General features: G+C 43.9%; 1 protein-coding gene across 2 annotated transcripts in view; it reads left to right on the top strand.

Moving 5' to 3' along the window:
• The window catches only part of KAZN (kazrin, periplakin interacting protein), a 215,521-nt gene extending 200,033 nt beyond the window's left edge, over positions 1-15,488 (top strand). Inside the window, exons 14-15 of one of the 2 annotated variants that reach the window (XM_027859788.1) lie at positions 12,632-12,746; positions 13,401-15,488. In XM_027859788.1, the coding sequence (XP_027715589.1) occupies positions 12,632-12,746; positions 13,401-13,565 (280 nt within the window). In that variant the 3' untranslated portion in view covers positions 13,566-15,488. The remainder of the gene's footprint in view (positions 1-12,631; positions 12,747-13,400) is intronic. The other variant, XM_027859789.1, reaches the window with a different exon arrangement.
• The last annotated feature ends 3,676 nt before the right edge of the window (positions 15,489-19,164 follow it).

Here is a 19,164-nt window from a genome sequence, read left to right as displayed (position 1 = left end):
AAGGAAGGAAGGAAAGAATGTTAGATTTGGAAGAAACTACAGAGATCATTAAGAAGACAAAAGCAGGAGAGATGTGGGAAAATTAAAGACATATTTTTGTCTCCTTACAAGAACTTCCTAACAATCAGAACCATCTCCCCTTGGAAGTGGCTTCTTTTCTTAGAATGGATAGTAGATTCTCCATCACTGTAAGTGTTCAAGCAGAAGCTGAACAGTCATCTGACAGAGCTGCTTGGTCTAGAGGGATCCATGCCCTGGATGAGAGATTGGACTAGATCATAGAATCATAGATTCAGAGCTAGAAGAAACTTCAGAGCCCATGTCATCTACCTCCATCAGATGAGGAACTGAGGTCTTCTACTGAAGGGAAGTGACTTATCCAAGATCACACAGGTAGCAAGAGGCAGAGCTGCTGAGAGTATATCATTGCAGTCTGACTTCTACATGACCAAGGAATCTTCTCCAAACATCATCAATAAACATTCATCTCGCCTCCACTTGAAGACCTCTTGTGATGAGAAACTCATCATCTCCCACGGCAGTCAATTCTACTGTTGGATAGCTCTGATGATCACCAAGTTTTTCCTTGAATCGATCCCAAATCTGCCTTCTTACTGTTAACAGAATTTTAAATGTAGTCTGGGATAGGACCGGTGTGAGTAGATAGAGCCACACAAAGGAAACTGAGGCAAACAGGATGAAGTGACTTGCCCAGGTCACACAGCTAGTAAATGCCTGAGGCTGGATTTGAACTCAGGTCTTCCTGACTCCAAGCCCGGCGCTCTATCCTCTGTGCCACCTGGTCCCCTTAAGACTACCCCTGACTCATCCTCTATGTGTCTTGTTTGTACAAAGCTGTTTGTGTGTTGTCTCTCCTATTACACTGTGAACTCCTTTCAATCAAGAACTGTTTTTTGCCTTTCTTTGAATCCCAGCTATTAGCATAATGCCTAGTACATAGTAGGTGCTTAATAAAAGTGAGTTGACTAACTGTTCACTCAAGAAAATATATGCTAATATAAGGAGGAAATTATTCAAATGAACATGGATTCTTCGATTTATATCTCGAGGGGATTTTAAAGTCTACCTAGTCTAACCCCCTTGTTTTACGGAGGAGAACATTGAGATCCAGAGAGTTAAGTGACTTGTCCAAGGTAAACAGTATAACAAGAACAACAACAACAGTAAGGATTTAAGTGGAGTTTAAGGTTTGCAAAGCACTCGTAAATTTATCTCATTTTATCATCACTGCAACCCTGGGAGGTAGGTGCTATTATTATTCCCATTTAACAGATGAAGATAGGAGAACTGAGGCAGATGGAGGTTAAGTGACTTTCCCAGAGCCATACAGCTAGTTCATGTCTGAGGCTGGATTTGAGCCCCAGAGCCAATGTTCTGTACACTTAACCACCTACCTACCTTTATCAGAAGCCGAATTTGAACCCCATTTCTCTGTGTCCAAATCTGCTATCCACTGTAGTGGAAAATGGAGCTGGTTATGTGACTGTAGGGTAAGCTTTAGACCTATTTACAAAAATAGCCATTACTAGCCCCTCCTTTTGCTTGGACACTGGCTCCCTGGATCAGGCCGGGGAGAGGCCAGTTTTTCCCCCTCCCATTCCCTTCACTCCATTATGCAGGAAGGGTCTTAATGTTTAAACTCAATATTTCTCCTCAGAGAGCAGCATAGGTAAGTTGGGTTTTTTCCCAGTCATGTTGCGGTTTCCTACAAGGTTTAGTGTCCATGTGCTTTTGTGATCAGGGAGCTCAGCCACAGAATTCTTTTGGGCCCTTTGGGGTCAGCCTAGCTTTTTTTCTCCACAGATAGAGGATTAACCACTGCTTAAAGGTAAATGGAAGCGCCTGGGTGCTGCCAATAGGCAGAGGAGGGGCCGCCTCTGAAGGACACCCTTCTGTGCCTCCTCTAAGGATTCCCTGCTCTCAGTTCTTAAGAGAAGAGTTACTTCTCCCTGTTCCAACCTACTTCAGAAAGATGTGCCCAACATCAGATGGTGGCAAAAGTCTCCACAAGTAAAAAGGCAAAGATCATGTTTGAGGCTGAGACTTTGATGAGATGTCCCTGAGTCTCAGGGATGGACATCAAAACTGGGGAGAATTAAGGGAAAAGAGACCTAGAATGGATCTTAGAAATCATCTCCTCCAGGGGTTCTCAAGCTGGGGTCTGGGAATTTGAATTTTTTTTTTTTAGACAATTAGAGTTAAGTGACTTGCCCAGGGTCACATAGTAAGTATCTGAGGTCAGATTTGAACTCAGGTCCTCTTGACTCCAAGGCTGGTTCTCCATCCTCTGTGCCACCTAGCTGTCCCTGGGAATTTTTTAAAAAACATGTATTGATAACATCATTTCACTATAACTAGTTTCTTCTGTAATCCCATTCTAATTTATTCATTTAAAAATGCTGTTTTGAGAATGGGTACATAGGCTTCTCCAGACTGCCAAAAGGGACCTTGACACAAAAAAAGTTAGGAACCCTTGATCTAGTCCAATCCGCTCGTTTTAAAGGTCCTGAAACTGAGGCCCAGAGAAGGGAGATGATTTGGTCAAGGTCACACACAGAGGAAGTAACATAACCAGGAATCAAAATCTGCAGAACTTTAACTAGGATAAGGCAAATGGGACTTGTCCAAGGATGCTGAAATTTACAACTGAGAGTACTTGCCATCCTTCAGTAGCAAAGAAACAACTAACTTATGAATTGGTTAGCAAAAAAAAAATAAAAAATTAGCTAAATAATAGGCGGTACAGTACACAGAGTGCCAGGCCTGGAGTCAGGAAGACTCATCTTTGTAAGTTCAAATCTGGCCTCGGGAACTTACTAGCTATGTGACCCTGGGCCTTGTGACACTTCACCCTATTTGCCTCAGCTTCCTCATCTAAAAATGAACTGGAGAAGGAAATGGCAAGTCACTTCAGCATCTCTGCTAAGACAACCCCAAATGGGGTCACAAAGAGTCGAACATGACTGAACAATAACAACAAAATAAAATTTTATCAGGTGGCGAATGGAGATTGCACCTCAAGTGAGCTGTTGCCCAGGCCACCACCTCCTAACCCCCACCAACCTGCATTTCAGAACATATTTCCTTCTCCTTGCTTCGGTTCATTTTTCTGCATGACCCAAACACAAAAATCTCTATTTACAGCTTTGGAACTCAGGTCCACTAATAGCTTCTTGACTTTTTTTAAGGATAATTGCATTCTTCAAAAGGTGGAGGAATCACCAAAAGGAAGGGTTTGTTTTTGTTTTTGTTTTTAATTCTTACTAACCCAGAGTTTGTGGCAGAGAAGGAAAGGAAAGATGGGCATCTCCTAGCGTGGACCCTAGCTTTGAGCGAGCTGACTTGAAAAGGTTGAAAGGAAGGACAGGCAGAATCGAATGCACTAAAATTCTTTTGGGGATGTTAGCCCAGAAGGGAAGGGAAGCTTGAAAGAAGGACATTCCAAAGACAAAAAGACACAATTCCAAGAAAGAAGAAAAAGGGGAGATGTTTCTAGAGACTGATGTCAATGTGCAAGAAGCCTCTAAATCAACTGAAAGTTTTAAAAATAGATTTTTACTGAAGTCTTTTGTTTTTATGTCTCCCAAATCCCCCCCCCACACACACACACACACTAATTCCCACAAAACACCTCTAGGGGCTTAATCGACTAGAACAGACATTTTCATTCTCAATCATTGGTCACTGGCACATTTGACAAGTGGTCCAATTTTATCTTTAGCCCTCCTCAAGGCCTGTTCTGTTGTGGGCCTGAGACATTCTCTGCCCACTGAAGCCTCTCTGTCTCTCTGAACTAAATTTCTAAGGTACTTAGGTTGCCCTAGACTCCCCATTGGGGTATCCCAGCTATCTCAAACCGTACTTACGTATAATCATAGACTCAAAACATCAAAGCTGGGAGGGCCCGTAGAACACAGAATGTCAAAGCTGGGAAGGCCCTTGGAACAGGCAATGTCAGAGCTGGGAGGGCCCTTAGCACACAGACTATCAGAGCTGGGAGGGGCCTTAGGTCACAGAATGTCAAAGCTGGGATGCCCCTTAGAACACAGAATATCAGAGCTGAGAGGGCCCTCAAATAATATATGGTTTAATTCCCTCATTTTGCTGGTTGGGAAACTGAAGCTCAGAGAAATAAAATGACTTGCCCAGGGTCATATGATTCCATAGCAGAGATGAGGCTAGATCTCCTTACTCTCAGCCCAGTGTTCTTTCCACAACACTGCCTTTCTTTGGAAAGGTAGGACATTCCCTTTCTCCTCTGACCCTCCAGGGTATATCCCATTTGGTGGGCACCGTTCATAGCAACACACCATGTATCACTTTGCCAAGGACCAGGAGAACAAACGTCAGCTATGTGTCAGGGAAACAGACCCTTATGTGTCACTAATGAATTACAAACATAAACTCTGCAGGTAACATACCCTCTGGCTGAATAAAATGCCTGGAGAGACTGTGAGCCTCAGGCATGTGTGGTGAGACCACCAGTGAAGTCTTAGGAGTTTATATTAACCCAAATCTTTGGACTCTGCCCTGTCCGTCTTTGTTGGGGTCAAGGCAATTAATCCCTTCTATTTCTTCACTCGAGGCTGTATTGGCTCTGTCAGATCTTTAAACCAATCCTTTTCTTTCAGTGTTGGTCTAAGGACATAAGCCTTAAATTTCCAGGGAGAGTAGTACACATAGAACTGCCATGCTAACATCTTATCCCTTAAGGTCCCTTCTGGCTCTGACTTTCTATATTTTAAGGCCCCTGCAAGCTCTGTTTTTGTACTAATGTCCCTCCCATCTGTCCCTACTGGTACAGTCGACTCAGCTGCCTAACACCCTTAGAGGACACCACCTGAAGCTGAACATCTAGTAACACCAGTAACTCTGGTGAGCTTATTGGGTAATGATTAGCAAACTCCCACCTGCCCATCGCAGTGATCCGGAACCATTTGCTGTCATCATGCAGTCCTGTTCTCCAGCACCTACTGTTCCCCCTTATCCCTATCAGCCTCTACCCACCCACCCCCTCCTTCCGCGTCACACACTAGCTAACCACCCCTCCTTCCTGCTCCGTGGGAAACAAACGTGCTTCCTCTTAAATCTTTTCCTTTCCCATTCTTTCCATGTTTTGGGTCTCGCTCCCTCCTGATGACACAGCCTCCCTGGCCACCATTTCCAGGACTGGCTGCATCTTCACTCATCCCCTCTGACTCACTGGTTGAAGGGAAAGGGTTGGAATCTTCCTTGCTTCTCATCCTCACTTCCAAGCTTTCCCTATACCTCCTTCACTCTGTAACTTCTCCTTTGAAGTTCATCCAATCCATATCTGCCATCCAATCAAAATCCTAGTAGCTGTTGTCTACCAAACTCCAGAAAAATCTCTTTCTTTCCTCACTGAGTTCTGCCTTCCCTATCTTGACCCTTTGTAAACCAGTTCAACTCTACCCTGTTGAAAATTTAAGGGACTCTCTGAGCTTGGTGTGCGGGTGTGTGTGTGTGCGTGTGCATGTGTGTTGCTGGTGGTGGTGGTGAGGTGTTGCAGCCCCTCCCCTCTAGCTTCCTGTAAGTATCAGAATCGCTCTGAACTACATGTAAAGTGTCCCAGTAGGCTGTGGATGAAGATTCCTTTACCTTCCCTCTTTTATTCTGCTCCACCCCTATCCTGCCCCTGTCCAATTCTGCCAGACCATTTCTGAAATAAAGGGTCTGAGAGGAAATAATAACTGATTTTCCATCCCCAGGAGCTAGAAGCCTTAAGAGCATATTGACTCCTGATAGAAACGGTCCACAAGTGAGGATGCAGCCTGAGATCAATGGGCAATAGTAAAGGACATATTTCCTAAATAGGTTGCCCATCAATCTGTAAGAAGCAATGTGGTATAATAGAGTGCTTGCCTTAGAGCTGGGGAATCTCATCTCTAACAATAGCTGTGACCAACTGACAACCTCCGTCAGCCTCAATTTCCTCCTCCATACGATGGAGATCATAACAGCATCGACCTCACAGAGTTGTTGTGAGGATCAAACGAGATATTTATATGTAATTAATTAAATTATAATTAAATAAATACAATTATTTAATATTGTATTATAATGCATGTAAAGTACTTTGCAAATTTAAAAAGTAAAACAAGAATGTTGGTCATTATTGTCCATCCCCCCCCTTCCCTGCCCAACATGTCCTTCAGTGGACGTAGTAGAATTGACCTAAGGTAGACCCATTGGTTCAGGGAACCTCTCAGGAGAGGTGTGAAAGTTTCCCGTATTCTTAAGAAGAAATGCTTTCTGGGAAAACCAAAGTCATCACTGAGTCAGATCTGGTCTTTCAGATCTCAAGCTCATGTCTGAGCACAGTTTTTTTTGTTGTTGTTGTTGTTTAGTTGAGATGGGGCTTTATCAGAACTCTCAACTCCTGGCTCTTTCTCAGCCCTGTAGGCAGGTGCTGACCAGCTGGTATTAATTCAGAAAAGCCTCATTAAACTCATTCAGCTGCTTTTCATGGGTCCCCTCCACTCGATACTCTCCTCCTCGCCCCTCGAGATCTACCCGATACCCACCTTCCCAACTCCAATTCTCAGGAGGCAGTCCTCCATGTCAAACAACCAGATTACATTTTCTGAGGGAATACACTCCTGAATGGAATTCTCATTAAGCAGCTTGAGGGCTAGGCCTTCTGGGTCTGACCCCTCAGATGTTGTAGAATGTTGGATTTGGAACTTTGAACAGAGAACATCAGATCTGGGAGTGATTTTAGAACATGCAATGCCAGAACTGAGAGAGATTTTAGAACACAGAAGGTGAGGACTGAGATAGACCTTTGGACATAGAAGATCAGAGCTGGAAGAGATGATTCCCAAGAGAACAAGTCTAATCCCTTTTCCAGATGCAAATCATTCAGCTATTTCAAGTACAACCACCACATTCTTGATTCTTCCTACACACCCCCAGTTCCACTGACCAATTCCCATATTCAATAGCCTCTTCCCCATCCTGTTTGCCTCCTCTGGATGCTAGGGTCCAGTTTAATCAATGTCCCTTTTAAGCTATTGCTCCACTAAACACCGTAGTTCAGGTTGTGGCCTGACCAGGGCAGTGTGCTAAGGAAGTGTCACTTTCTAAACCTCAAAGCTCTGCCTCTCTTAATGCGGCCCATCACTCTACTGACTCATATTGAATTTTTGATCCACTAAGAACCCCACATCTTTTTCAGACAAATTGCTGTGTAACTGTGGAGGTTGATTTTTTGAACCTAAATGTAAAACTTTACATTTATCCCTACTGAATGATTCAACTCAGTTCTCCAGCCTGTCAAGGCCTTTTTGGATCCCTACTTTGCCAATCTCTTAGCTATTGCTTCCAGTTTGGGGTCATCTGCAAATCTGCTAACCATGTCATTTATCAAAGTCATTGATAGAAACATCTTTGCCTTCCTGCCCTCAAAGCATCCTAGGAAAAAGGCCTGGTCTTATAGAAGAAGGAGTCTCATCTGAAGCCTGCATGGCTTCTGGGAGATTCAAACCCACTCCCAGGATATGACAGTCTCAGAAACCCCAAGTGGCCTCTTCCATTGCCCACATATCTTGTTTTCTCCATATTCATTGCTTATTCAGCAAAGTCTCATTTCTGTTTCATAACAGCCTATGTACCTCCTTTGCTGCTCGCAATAGGTATAAAATGGTTTATCAGATGTGTGACCAGTAGAATATGGTTGTCCTTTTCTCCCTCATAGCCTCCTTTTCCTCTTTACAGTCTCCTTCTTCTTCTCACAACCTTCTTCTCCCACTCACAGCCTCCTCTGCTTTTGCGTCTTCCTTCTTCCATACCAAGATTAATGAATGTCTCTTAGAAACAAATTATTTCTTCTTGAACATTATTGCAGCAACAGAATTTTCCACTACTGTCAAAAATTTTCCATTTTTCTTGTTAGTATTCTCAATAAAGGGGGAGGGGGGACCCATCCATTATGAAGCAAAATAGACTTGACCTATACAATAAGACAATAAGACCCCAGTGCTGTGAATAAGTCAGCTCCATGCTGCTTTTTCCACTTTCATTCTCTGTGGTCTAGAAATGGAGAAAACTTCTCAATTTACTCTAAGCAAAACCTCCAGTCTAGCTGGGGAAAATGGGTTGGAACATTTAAAGCAATGGTGTCAATGAAACTGGTGGATGGGACCACTCAGTCATCCATAAGGATCCCTGTGGGCCACATAATAGACTTAGAAAATCACATATTAACATCATCTATGTTTTATTACATTTTTACTTATTTTGATAAATATTTCCCAATTACATGTTAATTTAATTTTGGCCATACTGTGGAATCTTGTGAACTTTCTTAATTGTTGTGGCCAGAGGGCTGTATTTTGACATCTCTCTTTTAAAATTAGCAAGCCTTATTAAATTACAATAATTACCTTTTAGAGAGAAAGAAGGGTCTTTCTTGGTTGGTTATACCTCCCTTTTTGAGAAAGAGAGTTATGCCCCCTTTCTGGGCCTGGAGTCAGGAAGACCCTAGTTCAAATCTGACCTCAGATACTTATTAGCCTGTAACCCTGCATGAATCAGTTAACCTCTGACTGCCTCAGTTTCCCCCTCTGTAAATGGAGATAATAATAGCACCTACCTCCCAGGGTTGTTGTGAGGATCCAATGAGATAATATTTGTAAAGCCTTAGAGCAGGGGTGGGGAACTTGTGGCCTCGAAGCCACATGTGGCTTCTAAATCCTTGGGACTAGAGTCCAAGTTTTACAGAACAAATCCTTTTATTAAGGGGAGTTCTGTGAAGTTTGGATTCAGTCAAAGGGCAGTACTTGGGGACCTAGAGGGCCGAAGGTTCCCACTCCTGCCTTAGAGCAATGCATAGTAGGTGCTTAATAAACGTATACTCCTTTCTCTTTCCTTGTTCCCTTCTCTCTAATCACTCCTCAACTTTTCCAAAGCCAAAAGCCCTAACTAAAGTCAAGGAAGCTTAAAATAGCCAGTTAACCAGCATTTATTAAGTGCCTACTGTGTGCCAGCTATGGGGGCTGTTGGTCTCTTCCCCTCCCCCACCTCTCATCACCAGCCATTCGTCAGGAACCGCAGATTCCGCCTCCACAAAAATCTCTCACCTTAATTGCCTGACCCACGCCATTGCACAGACAAATAGCACATATACTGTCTTACCCAGGAGCTGGCAACCTATTACTGGGCTTGATGAATTAGCTCTGAAAAGCAATTACAAGGCAATTAATTGGATGGTGTTGTCACCTGGGTGCCCCTATTTGAACTCTCCATGCAATAACTCTACCCCACAAATTGAGTAGTGGCATCCAGGAGGGGCTAAGCAGCTTTGGAAGATGCTGGAAGGATTGGTTCCCCACTTAGCCCACATCTGGGGCTGGATTAGGCACCTGATGGCAGGTGTCTGGCATCTGCCAGAGCCCACTGGGGCAATCCTTTACCAGAGGACCCCGGGAAATTCTTCCAGGAGGGGATTAGGAGATATCAGCATCTGCGAACTGGAGAGACAATTGGTAGGGAAGCAGTGTGAGATAGAAGAAAGCGCCTCAAAATATGTAGAGGTCAAGAGGTCTGTGGGCAAAGCTCCCCTTTGTCTAAGAATAATGATCATTATAGGGCATTTATATAGTGCTCTAAGGTTTGCAAAGTGCTTTACGAATATCATCTCATTTAATCCTCTCAACAACCCTGAGAGGTAGGGGCTGTCATTATCCCTGTTTTACAGATGAGGAAACTGAGGCAGACAAAGGTTAAAGTGACTTGCCCAGGATCACACATCTAGTAAGTGCCTGAGGTTAGATTTGAACTCAGGTCTTCCTGACTCCCAGTGCTCTATCCGTTGCACTGCCTAGTTGGTTCTCTGCTTACCAGGATGAGCAGAATTTCAAGCATCATGGCAAACATTTAGGAGAGGAATTAATCTTGGCACCCCTTACCCCTCCCCTAAAATTATACAGAAGAGTCAGAGGATCTGAATCCAAATCCCAGCTCTTCTACTCATCACCTATGAACTACCTGTGTGTCTTTATTCAAGACAATTAACTTTCTCTGGGCCTCAGTTTACTCATCTGGAAAATGAGGGCAATTAGACTAGATTTGGTTCCATAAGCATCTGTTACGTGCCAGTTAAACTTCTCTAGACCTCAGTAAAATGAGGGACGTTGGATGAGATTCAGTTCAATTCCACAAGGATCTGTTATGTACCCACTACGTGCCAGGCACTGTGTTAGGCACTAAGGTGGCACAAATATTTTTTTAAAAAATCCCTGCCTTTAGGTTGCTTACATTCCATTAAAGGCATACAGCAAGTATAAGGATAGGTAAATACAAATTATGCAAGTCACTCAACCTCTCTAGGCCTCAGTTTATTTATCTTAAAATGGGATTCATTTAAATTTTAAAAATTAAATTGGAAAAAATTCATTTAAAATGGATTCAATCAATTCAACAAACATTTGGTATTGGGGCAGGGTGGGGTGGAGAATGACATATCTAAATTATTCTTGACAGTGTATAAATATGGGCTGCTAGGTGGCACAGTGGTTAGAGTGCCAGGCCTAGAGTCCGACTCATCTTCCTGAGTTCAAATCTAACCTCAGACATTTCCTAGCTGGGTAACCCTGGGCAAGTCACTTCACCCTGTTTGCCTCAGTTTCCTCATCTATAAAATGAGTTGAAGAGGGAAATAGCAAACCACTACAGTATCTTTGCCAAGAAAACCCCAAATGGCATCACAAAGAGTAGGACACAAATGGACAACAACAACAAAGTGTGTAAATAAAAATAAATCTCTTTTTTGTCTCCTTCTACCCCCCCATCCCCCAATTTCTTGATATTGGCCAAGTATGCTAAATATGTGTGTGTACATTTTTGTTGCTGTCGTTCAGTCATTTCAGTCTTACCTGAACTTTGTTCGATCTTGTTTCTAAGCTTTAGAGCAGCCTTGAAAGGCAGGCTGGAGCCAGATTGTGACGGGTTTTCAAAGCCAAACAGAAGAGTTTTTATTTTATCCTAGAGGCAATAGGGAGCCTCAGAAGCTTCTAGAGCAGAAGAGCAACTTGGTCAGACCCATAAGATGAGCTTTCAGTTGTCTTTTAGCTCAAAATGTACAGACTGTCCTGGCCATGCCCTTGTCCCGTTTTCAGTCCCTGAATTTGAAGGAGCTCTCTATCCATCCATCCATCCATCTTTCTATCCATCTATCTCTCTCTCCATCTATCCATCTGTCTATCTATCTATCTATCATCTATCTAGTTATCTATCGATTTATCTATCCATCCATCCAACCATCCATCTATCCATTTATCTATCTATCCATCTCTCATCTCTCCATCTATCCATCATCTATCTATCCATCTACCCATTTATTTATCCATCCATCCATCCATCCATCTACTTATCCATCTATCTATCTAGTTATCTTTCTATTGATTTATCCATCTAGCTATCCATCCATCCAACCATCCATCTATTTATCCATCTATTCATCTCTCCATCCATCCATCTATCCATCTATCCATCCATCTATCCATTTTATCCAATCATCTATTTATCCATCTCTCTATCTATGTCAAGGACTTCTGGGTCTTACCAGACTTCCCAAAGAGGACTGCCCAGAGCTCCTGTCCATCTAACCAGGTACTTAGGAGGACTAGGATCTAATCTGAACTGTGTGGGACCTAGCGAGTCATCTCATGTTGGACCAGACACATCCCTCTCTGGGCCTACAAAATGAGAGCATTGCAGTAGGATCTCTGAGGCGCTGTCCTGTTTAGACATTTTTTGGACCTCTCATCTCCTCCAGTAAACACAGAGCATCCCCTTTGTACTGTCTTACTGGTTTCACCTTCCTTTGTATCTAGTGCCATGCACTGTCCTGGGCACATTAAAAGCATTTAATAACGTTTGTTGACTGACTTTGTTGAGGCACATCACATCACTTGCCTCCTTCTCAGAGGTTATTTAAAACATGGACTTTGGACTAAATGATTTCCAAGATCCCTCCAGCCCTGAATCTTTTGGGAATTTCTCCTTGGCAATCACTGTTTGCGGGTCCCATTCTTAGGACTGGACAGGTGACTGGGGTTTATCCGATAAAGTAATCTGAGACAAAGGATTGTAGGTTCTTACTTAAATACTCCCCTTCTGTGTCACATCTGGATTGTCCACCTTGGAGCTCCGTGGTCTTAAGCAAGTTCCTTCTCCAATCTCCTGTTTCCTAACTCCGGCATGTGGGAGTAGAGGCAGGGGTGGGGGGTAGGTGTGGTCTGAGGACCCTTCCATCTCTCAATGATCCTGTAGCCCGAGAAGTGACTGATGGTGGTACGATGTGTCGGCGTGGTTCAAGTACGTATAGTAGAGAGAATGGTGGGGTCCAGAGAGCTGGCTTCTAATTTCAGTCCTGCTCCTTCTTGGCTGTGTGCCACGGGCAAGGAGAGACTCCATATCTCTGGGCTTCAGTTTCTGCATCTGTCCAATAGAGATGAGAAAGCTTTCCTGCCTACAAATCCATCCAGAAGTATTAATTCAGTGCCTCCTATGTGTCAGGTACCGGACTTTCCACCATTGATGGTATCACTCATTCCCATGGTTATCTCTCTGCCTTCCCTCCCCACAGTGCTACAGGCATCCGAGAGGCTGAGAGGTTTGGGACCCCCCCAGGAAGGGCTTCCAGCGTCACTCGGCAGGGAAAGGAGGAGACTAGCGGTGGCGTCAAGTACAAGACTGGCCGGGTAAGACTCTGGGCATCTCAGACTCCGTTTCCCAGACCCTCTCTGCCAGTCTTCAGCAGGCGATAGGAAGGGCCCAAAGTCAGGAGACACGGGCCGGTCCCTGAGGAGTTCAGTGACAGGGCGCCTCATTTCTCTGGGACTCAGAAGAGCCCTGCCAACTGTGACACAATGTTTGAAGTCCCCTTGCTCATCTCATATTCTATGTTCACATTCTCTGTTCAGAGGTGTCCCCCTTTCTTGGCCCTCTCCCCTTCCTGCCTCCTTGGTTCTAGGACACCTCCCAGCTCTGATATTCTCTGTTCTAAGGGCCCTCCCAACTCTGACATTCTCTGTTCAAAGGCCCCTCTCAGCTCTGACATCTTGTGTCTAAGGTCCCTCCCAGCTCTGATATTCCAGGTTCTAGGACCCCTCCCAGCTCTGACATTATGTGTCCTAAGGGCCCTCCCAACTCTGACATTCTCTGTTCTAAGGTCCCTCCCAGCTCTGACATTTTATATTCTAAGGTCATTCCTTATTCTGACCCTGTGTGTTTTAAGGCCTTCTTCAGCTCTGACAATCTCTGTTCTGAAGTCCTTTCTCCCCCCCTCCTTGACAGTCTACATTTGATGAGCCCTTCCAAATCTGACATTCTGTGATTCTATTTTTTTTTTCCAGTTGCCACTAGGGAAGATTGGAAGGGGGTTCAGCAGCAAAGACCTTGACTTCCATGATGACTATGGCTCCCTCAGAAATGAAGACTGCTTCGATGATGACCCTCAAGATAGACCAGATCAGTGTCGTCTAGAAAACTACAGTGGACTTGAGGTTACCAATGTGTAACGAATGGCTTTATTCCCACCAGTCTCATGGGCCAAGGAGAAAAATCAAAGGGGGAAGGAAGGAGCTTATGAAGAACCCACCCAATTGGGTGGACAGAGGAACTTTGAGCTAAGTGACAACATGGCATTGTCACCTTGTTAGCCAAGGGACACTTCCCAGACCAAACACAGCCAATTTGTAGACTGACCAACTTTAGGAGACTACTGAAATGAGCTCCTGGTGGGGACTGGAGGATCCATACCTAGAAGGCTCCAGAAAAGATCATAACCATCCAGCATCCTGTCCTGGACTGTTTAGACATCCCTCCACTTGAAAGCAGGGGACTAACTAAGACCCCTTGAAAGTCACTCTGACCTCTAAAGTTCTAAGGTTCTCAGGCTTAATTTCAGAGGGAACTTTGAAGTTAAATAATTTGTGAGCTACCCCTGAGCCCCAGACCAAGCCACCACGGACGGGAAAGACCCATGTTCCCCCACCCCCTCAAATGTCCTTCCAAGACTAGCTGGTGGGTTAACTTAGTATTTCAGACACCAATTTGAATGAAAGGAAGAGTAACCATGGAAAAAGGAAGGTGATGGCCCAGCAAGCAACTGCCTTTCTACCCGGGACAACCTGTTGGGAAAGCAATGGGCAGCCAAGAATGCCACCTCCTGGGTGTGATGTCAGAGTGACAGCTTCACCTCCTGTTTTTCTTCTCCCTTTGGTTTCTAGTGGATGAGGGGGGCTTCCCTGGCCTTCCAGACTCCAGCCTAGATCATCATGTCTGCAGTGGGCAGAGTGGGTAAAGCCCAGGATTTAGAGACATTTGGAATGCTAGCTCTGTTGTTTTACTGCCTATGGAACCCTGGAAAAGTCAAGGGCCTGGGCCTCAGTTTACTTGTGTATAAACTGAGAGACTAGATTAGATCATCTCTAAAGCTTCTTCCTGCTCTAATATTCGTTGGGTGAACTGCCTATGCTTCTATGATCTTCGGATCTTTCTTGGAGTGTTGACTGTCTGTGTGACCTTGGGCAAATCACTTACCTTTCCTGGGTCTCAGTTTTCTCCATTGTGAAAATGAGTGGAATGGACTAGATAACCTTTGAGTCCCTTCCACTTCTAGATTTATGACCCCATGATGTGAGGCAGGTCTAAAATAGTGGTCCCTAGCTTTAGGGAAGTGCTTAACAAATTCATGAAGGGTAGAAGTGGCTACCCTGCCTAAAGTCCTTGCACCAGGAGAGGGTACAGTTGTTAAATAACTATGGCCACGCTTAGGGGTGAGGTGAGGTGACTCTTGAGGAATTACTGCATATATATTGCCTGGAAAAACTACGGGATTCTTTCTTCTGAATGAAGCAGATTTCCATATTGGGCTTATCAATGTGGCCAGTCTCTCCACCAGTGTAGATCTCGAACCATTGACCTGGTCTCCTTCTGTGTGATTCTTATCCATATTCTTCCAAAAGGGATCCACTCAACACTCACATGTTGGTTCTTCTTATACTTCATGGATGCATCATAATCAAGCTGTCCATCTGCTGAGGCATAAAATGAGGAAATACATGTTCGCCAAAGGTCTTTACCCATGCCATGGAATGTGTCTTGTACATTGTCCAAATGGAGGAGGAGAATGTTCTCCAGACACTTTTGGTAATGAATGGCACTGTAATGGTTCCTTCAGGACCAAGGACACCACCAAGCTATTTCAATGAGATCCACAGCCATTAAGAAGAAATTGGCTCAGCCATCCACATAGGAAAAACTAAGTGGATGAAGAATGTGTGATACTAAGATTAAGATATTCCACTGGCTGGGTGACCAACCTATGGAATTAGTGTATCAGGATATATACACTTTATTGAAATAGTTCCCAATTCACAAGAGTTTGCTTGAGACAAGAGCCATGGGGAAAATAAGCTTAATTCTTCTCAAGAGTGCCAATGGTGTCTTTAATTTAGGGGGAGATGGGATTGAGGGGTGGGCAAATCTTGTTCAGTATTCAAATAATGAATTAGGTTTTTCTTTTTTAATGACTTCATTACATGGAACATAACATGTCTGCTCACATAAGTCTTAACCAAGATGTAAGGCCAACAGAAAGGAACCAATAAGGTTTCTTCTGCCGTTGTCATTGCTTTGTGACCTCTGCCTAGTGACCTCACCTGTCTGTGCCTCAGCATCTTCATCTGTGGAACAGGGACAGGGCCCCTTGTCCCATACCTACCTCACAGGGATGTTGTGAGGACTAATATGCACTAATTTCTGTAACACACTTCACGACTTCTCAGAAGGGGCTTTATGGCAGTGGGCACCCCTCTGCTTCTCCCTTCAAAGATGGAGGAAGAAGGTTATTGGCTCTAGCTCAGAGCTTCTTTCGCTCACTTCAGTCTCACTCATGACTCATATGGAAAGTCAGGCCAAGGGCTTTAAAAAACTCAGTCTGTTTCCAAACAGTGTCAAAATGATTGGATGCAAAGGAAAAACACACCTATCCACCTACATAATGGTCAAATAAGCAATTGTACAGAATTTTTCACTGATTTGACTGCACTCGTCAGATAATTTAGCACAATGCTAGGCCCACAAGAGGTGCTCAGTAATTCCTTAAAAGACTTCATTTTCTTGCATGTAGATATCCAGGCCAAAAAAAAATTTTTAAACAAAAAACTCAAAAGCCAGTGCCAACTAATGACTGAGGCAGAGTATAAATTCATCAATTAGGACTCTGTTTACACAGTTATTGCTAAGACTAATCATTTGTTTTAACTAAAAAAGTCTGTCTTTATTAAAGCCATTAATACCTATGTGAATAAATGATAATACATTTGCTTTTCACACTATTATAGCAAATATCCAACTTCAGGGAGCATTTTTAAAAGCATTTATACCTGTCAACTAGGTCTTGCTTAGGTTAAAGAATGCTAATCCTTCCTAATAGAAGTGTAAATTGAGGCCCAGTCATGAATTTGTTCACTGTGCTTCCCTAAAGCCAGGGACCACTCTTTGGTCTTTAGCCATCCACTAGAATGGGTCTAGAAGATCATTTCATTCCCCTAAACAACTGGAAATATCTGGATAATAGATATGGTATATTGATCCTACCACTTTAATGGAGAAATCCATCATGTACCCATTGACTTAACTTTTTGACTTCAAACCCTTCAAATCCTGAAGCCGTGCATGCTAGAAGGGCTTGTAAGACCATAACCCACTAGGGCATTGTTTCATTTCATGATACTCAGGGTGCAATTGGAAGCTACCCTGTCCCATACTACCGACATCTGTCTATGCCCCATCCTTGTTTCCCATTAGTACAAAATTTCTGCATGGTATCCTGAATAACAGGGTCTGCTGGATCCCTGAACCCAATATCACAAAGGGAAAGATAAAAGCTAGGTTAAAGATAAAAAGTTAGGTTCCTCATGGAACCTAACTATAGTGTTGTGGCAACATTGGTGGATTTGGAGTGACAGGTCCCAGATTCAAGTCCCAGTTTTTCCATCTGCTACCCTTCAGACCGTGGGCAACTAACTCTTTTCACTTCCCGGGGCTTCAATTTCCTCCTTTGTAAGAAAGGATTAGACTAGATGATCTCTAAGTCCTTTAGTTATAAAGCCAATAACCTATTCTTTCCATATGCATCACCACTTGAACAAAAATTTAGTTAGCTCTTTTAGGGAGTCAGATAATGTTCTTGCAGTGGAGGATTGGTACTTATTTGCATAATTTCATATCTGTGGCATAAATGAGAAAGGCAGAGCCATAACTAGGATAGTTGACTGTGTGACCCTGGGAAAATCTCTTACCTTCTCTGGGTCTCAGTTTCCTCCTTTGTAAAATGAGTGGGATGGACTAAATGACCTCTGAGATCTCTTCCACCTCTAAATTTATGACTCTATGGTGTGAAATACTGTGCCTGGAGCTTCATCTCAAAGGGTCAAAATTTAAGAAGGTGCTGAAAACACTGTCCAGGAACATATTTCTTCCCTGCCTCCTACCCAGTGGCTTTGTCCTAATTAAGCAATCATCTTCCTATTCCAAAAGCAAAAAGTCCTAGTTATGGCTCTGGAGAAAGGGGAAAAGACTGTTGGAAACTGGTATGGCTTTTTCAGAAACAGCTTTCCTCCCCAAATTCCTAAAGTAATGGTATTTAAGGGAGCTCATGAGCACCAAATGTCAAATTTCCTTCCATGAACAACTCAGTTTTTAAGCATCCAGAGATCTTGGACATGAACTGGATTTTTTAGGTCATGAGACCCTAACCCTAATTGTAATCCCTCATCATCAGTTCCAGGACTATTTTAAGCTTTTTGGAGCAAGGAAAGTGAACATCATGGCACTCATCTTCAAAGATGAAGATGACTCATTGACCCAACATCCATAAGGCTTAGAGTTCTTTCTCTGATCCTGGAATCTGATTTTGGCTAATGAAAAAAAGTGGCCTCCCTTGTCCCAGAAGTTGAATGAGGTAAGCTCTGTATTTCTGGGGAGATATGGAGCCAAAATGCCAGTTATTCAAGTCTGAGAGAAGAGAATGAATGGGGAAAGGAAATCAGAAGGGAGATTTTTGTGATGTGGATTTGGCGTCAGCAGAGTTGGGACTAATGACCATGCCTGCTACTTGTCAGCTCTGTGACCTTGTAGGCCTCAAATCCTCCACGGGTGGAAAAGAAAAGGGTTGGACTGGATCACAACCCTCTGAGCACATGGAAGCAATCTCTGTGTGTCTCTGGACCAACAACCATTGTGATGGATGTGACCTCAGTCTCCAAGTGCAACAAGGCATCTGTGTCCTGAGAAGGAAATGTGTGTATGTATGTATGTGTGTGTGTGTGTTTCCGTATAAAGTACAATCTTCTTTGCCTGACTATGTGTCCATCTTTGGAGGGAGCAGAGGGTGGGGAGTCTCAGGATAGAGAGAGACACTCATGAGTCATCTGAAGAGAAAGCCACCTGGGGCCAGAGGCAAGTGACATCACCCACCCTGCTGAAATCGACCCAGTCACCAGACTCTCAGAAGCCTTACCTCCCCAGGGCTTCTGAATACATCCCTTTGTCCATACCTGAGGCACCTCTTTCTTTGGCATCCAGTGAGTCAGGACGGTCATTATCAGATGTCCAGCAGGCCTGGCCCCAGGAGGCCAAGAGAGATGACTCAGAGGTGTGGGGAGTGCTGAAGACGGCTGTACTTCTGTCAGCCCAGCAGAGGTGAGGGAGGGGGTTCAAGCCAAGATCCCTGTTAGAGCTGGGTCTTGGAAGAATTGGAGGGCTTAGCGCAGGAGGCAGGTCAGGATGTGGTGACGAAAGCATAGGAGGGCAGTCCAGATGCTGCCACTTTGTAGCTGGAGGATCTTGGGCAAGGTTCTCAACTTCTTACAGCCTCAGTTCCCTCATGGAGAAAATAGAAAGGTTGGACTAGACAAGGCCCCTCTCAGTTTCAACATTCTCTGTTCCAAGGCCTCTCCCAGCTCTGACATTCTGCGTTCTAAGGTCCTTTCCAGTTCTGACATTCTCTGTTCTAAGGCCCCTCCCATCTCTGACACTGTGTTCTAAGGTCCTTTCCAGTTCTGACATTCTCTGTTCTAAGGTTCCTCCCAACTCTGACATTCTGTGTTC

This window comes from Vombatus ursinus, unplaced genomic scaffold (assembly GCF_900497805.2).
Source record: "Vombatus ursinus unplaced genomic scaffold, bare-nosed wombat genome assembly UNPS02014172.1, whole genome shotgun sequence".
Taxonomy (NCBI): domain Eukaryota; kingdom Metazoa; phylum Chordata; class Mammalia; order Diprotodontia; family Vombatidae; genus Vombatus; species Vombatus ursinus.
This window is presented reverse-complemented; position numbering and strand designations above follow the sequence as displayed.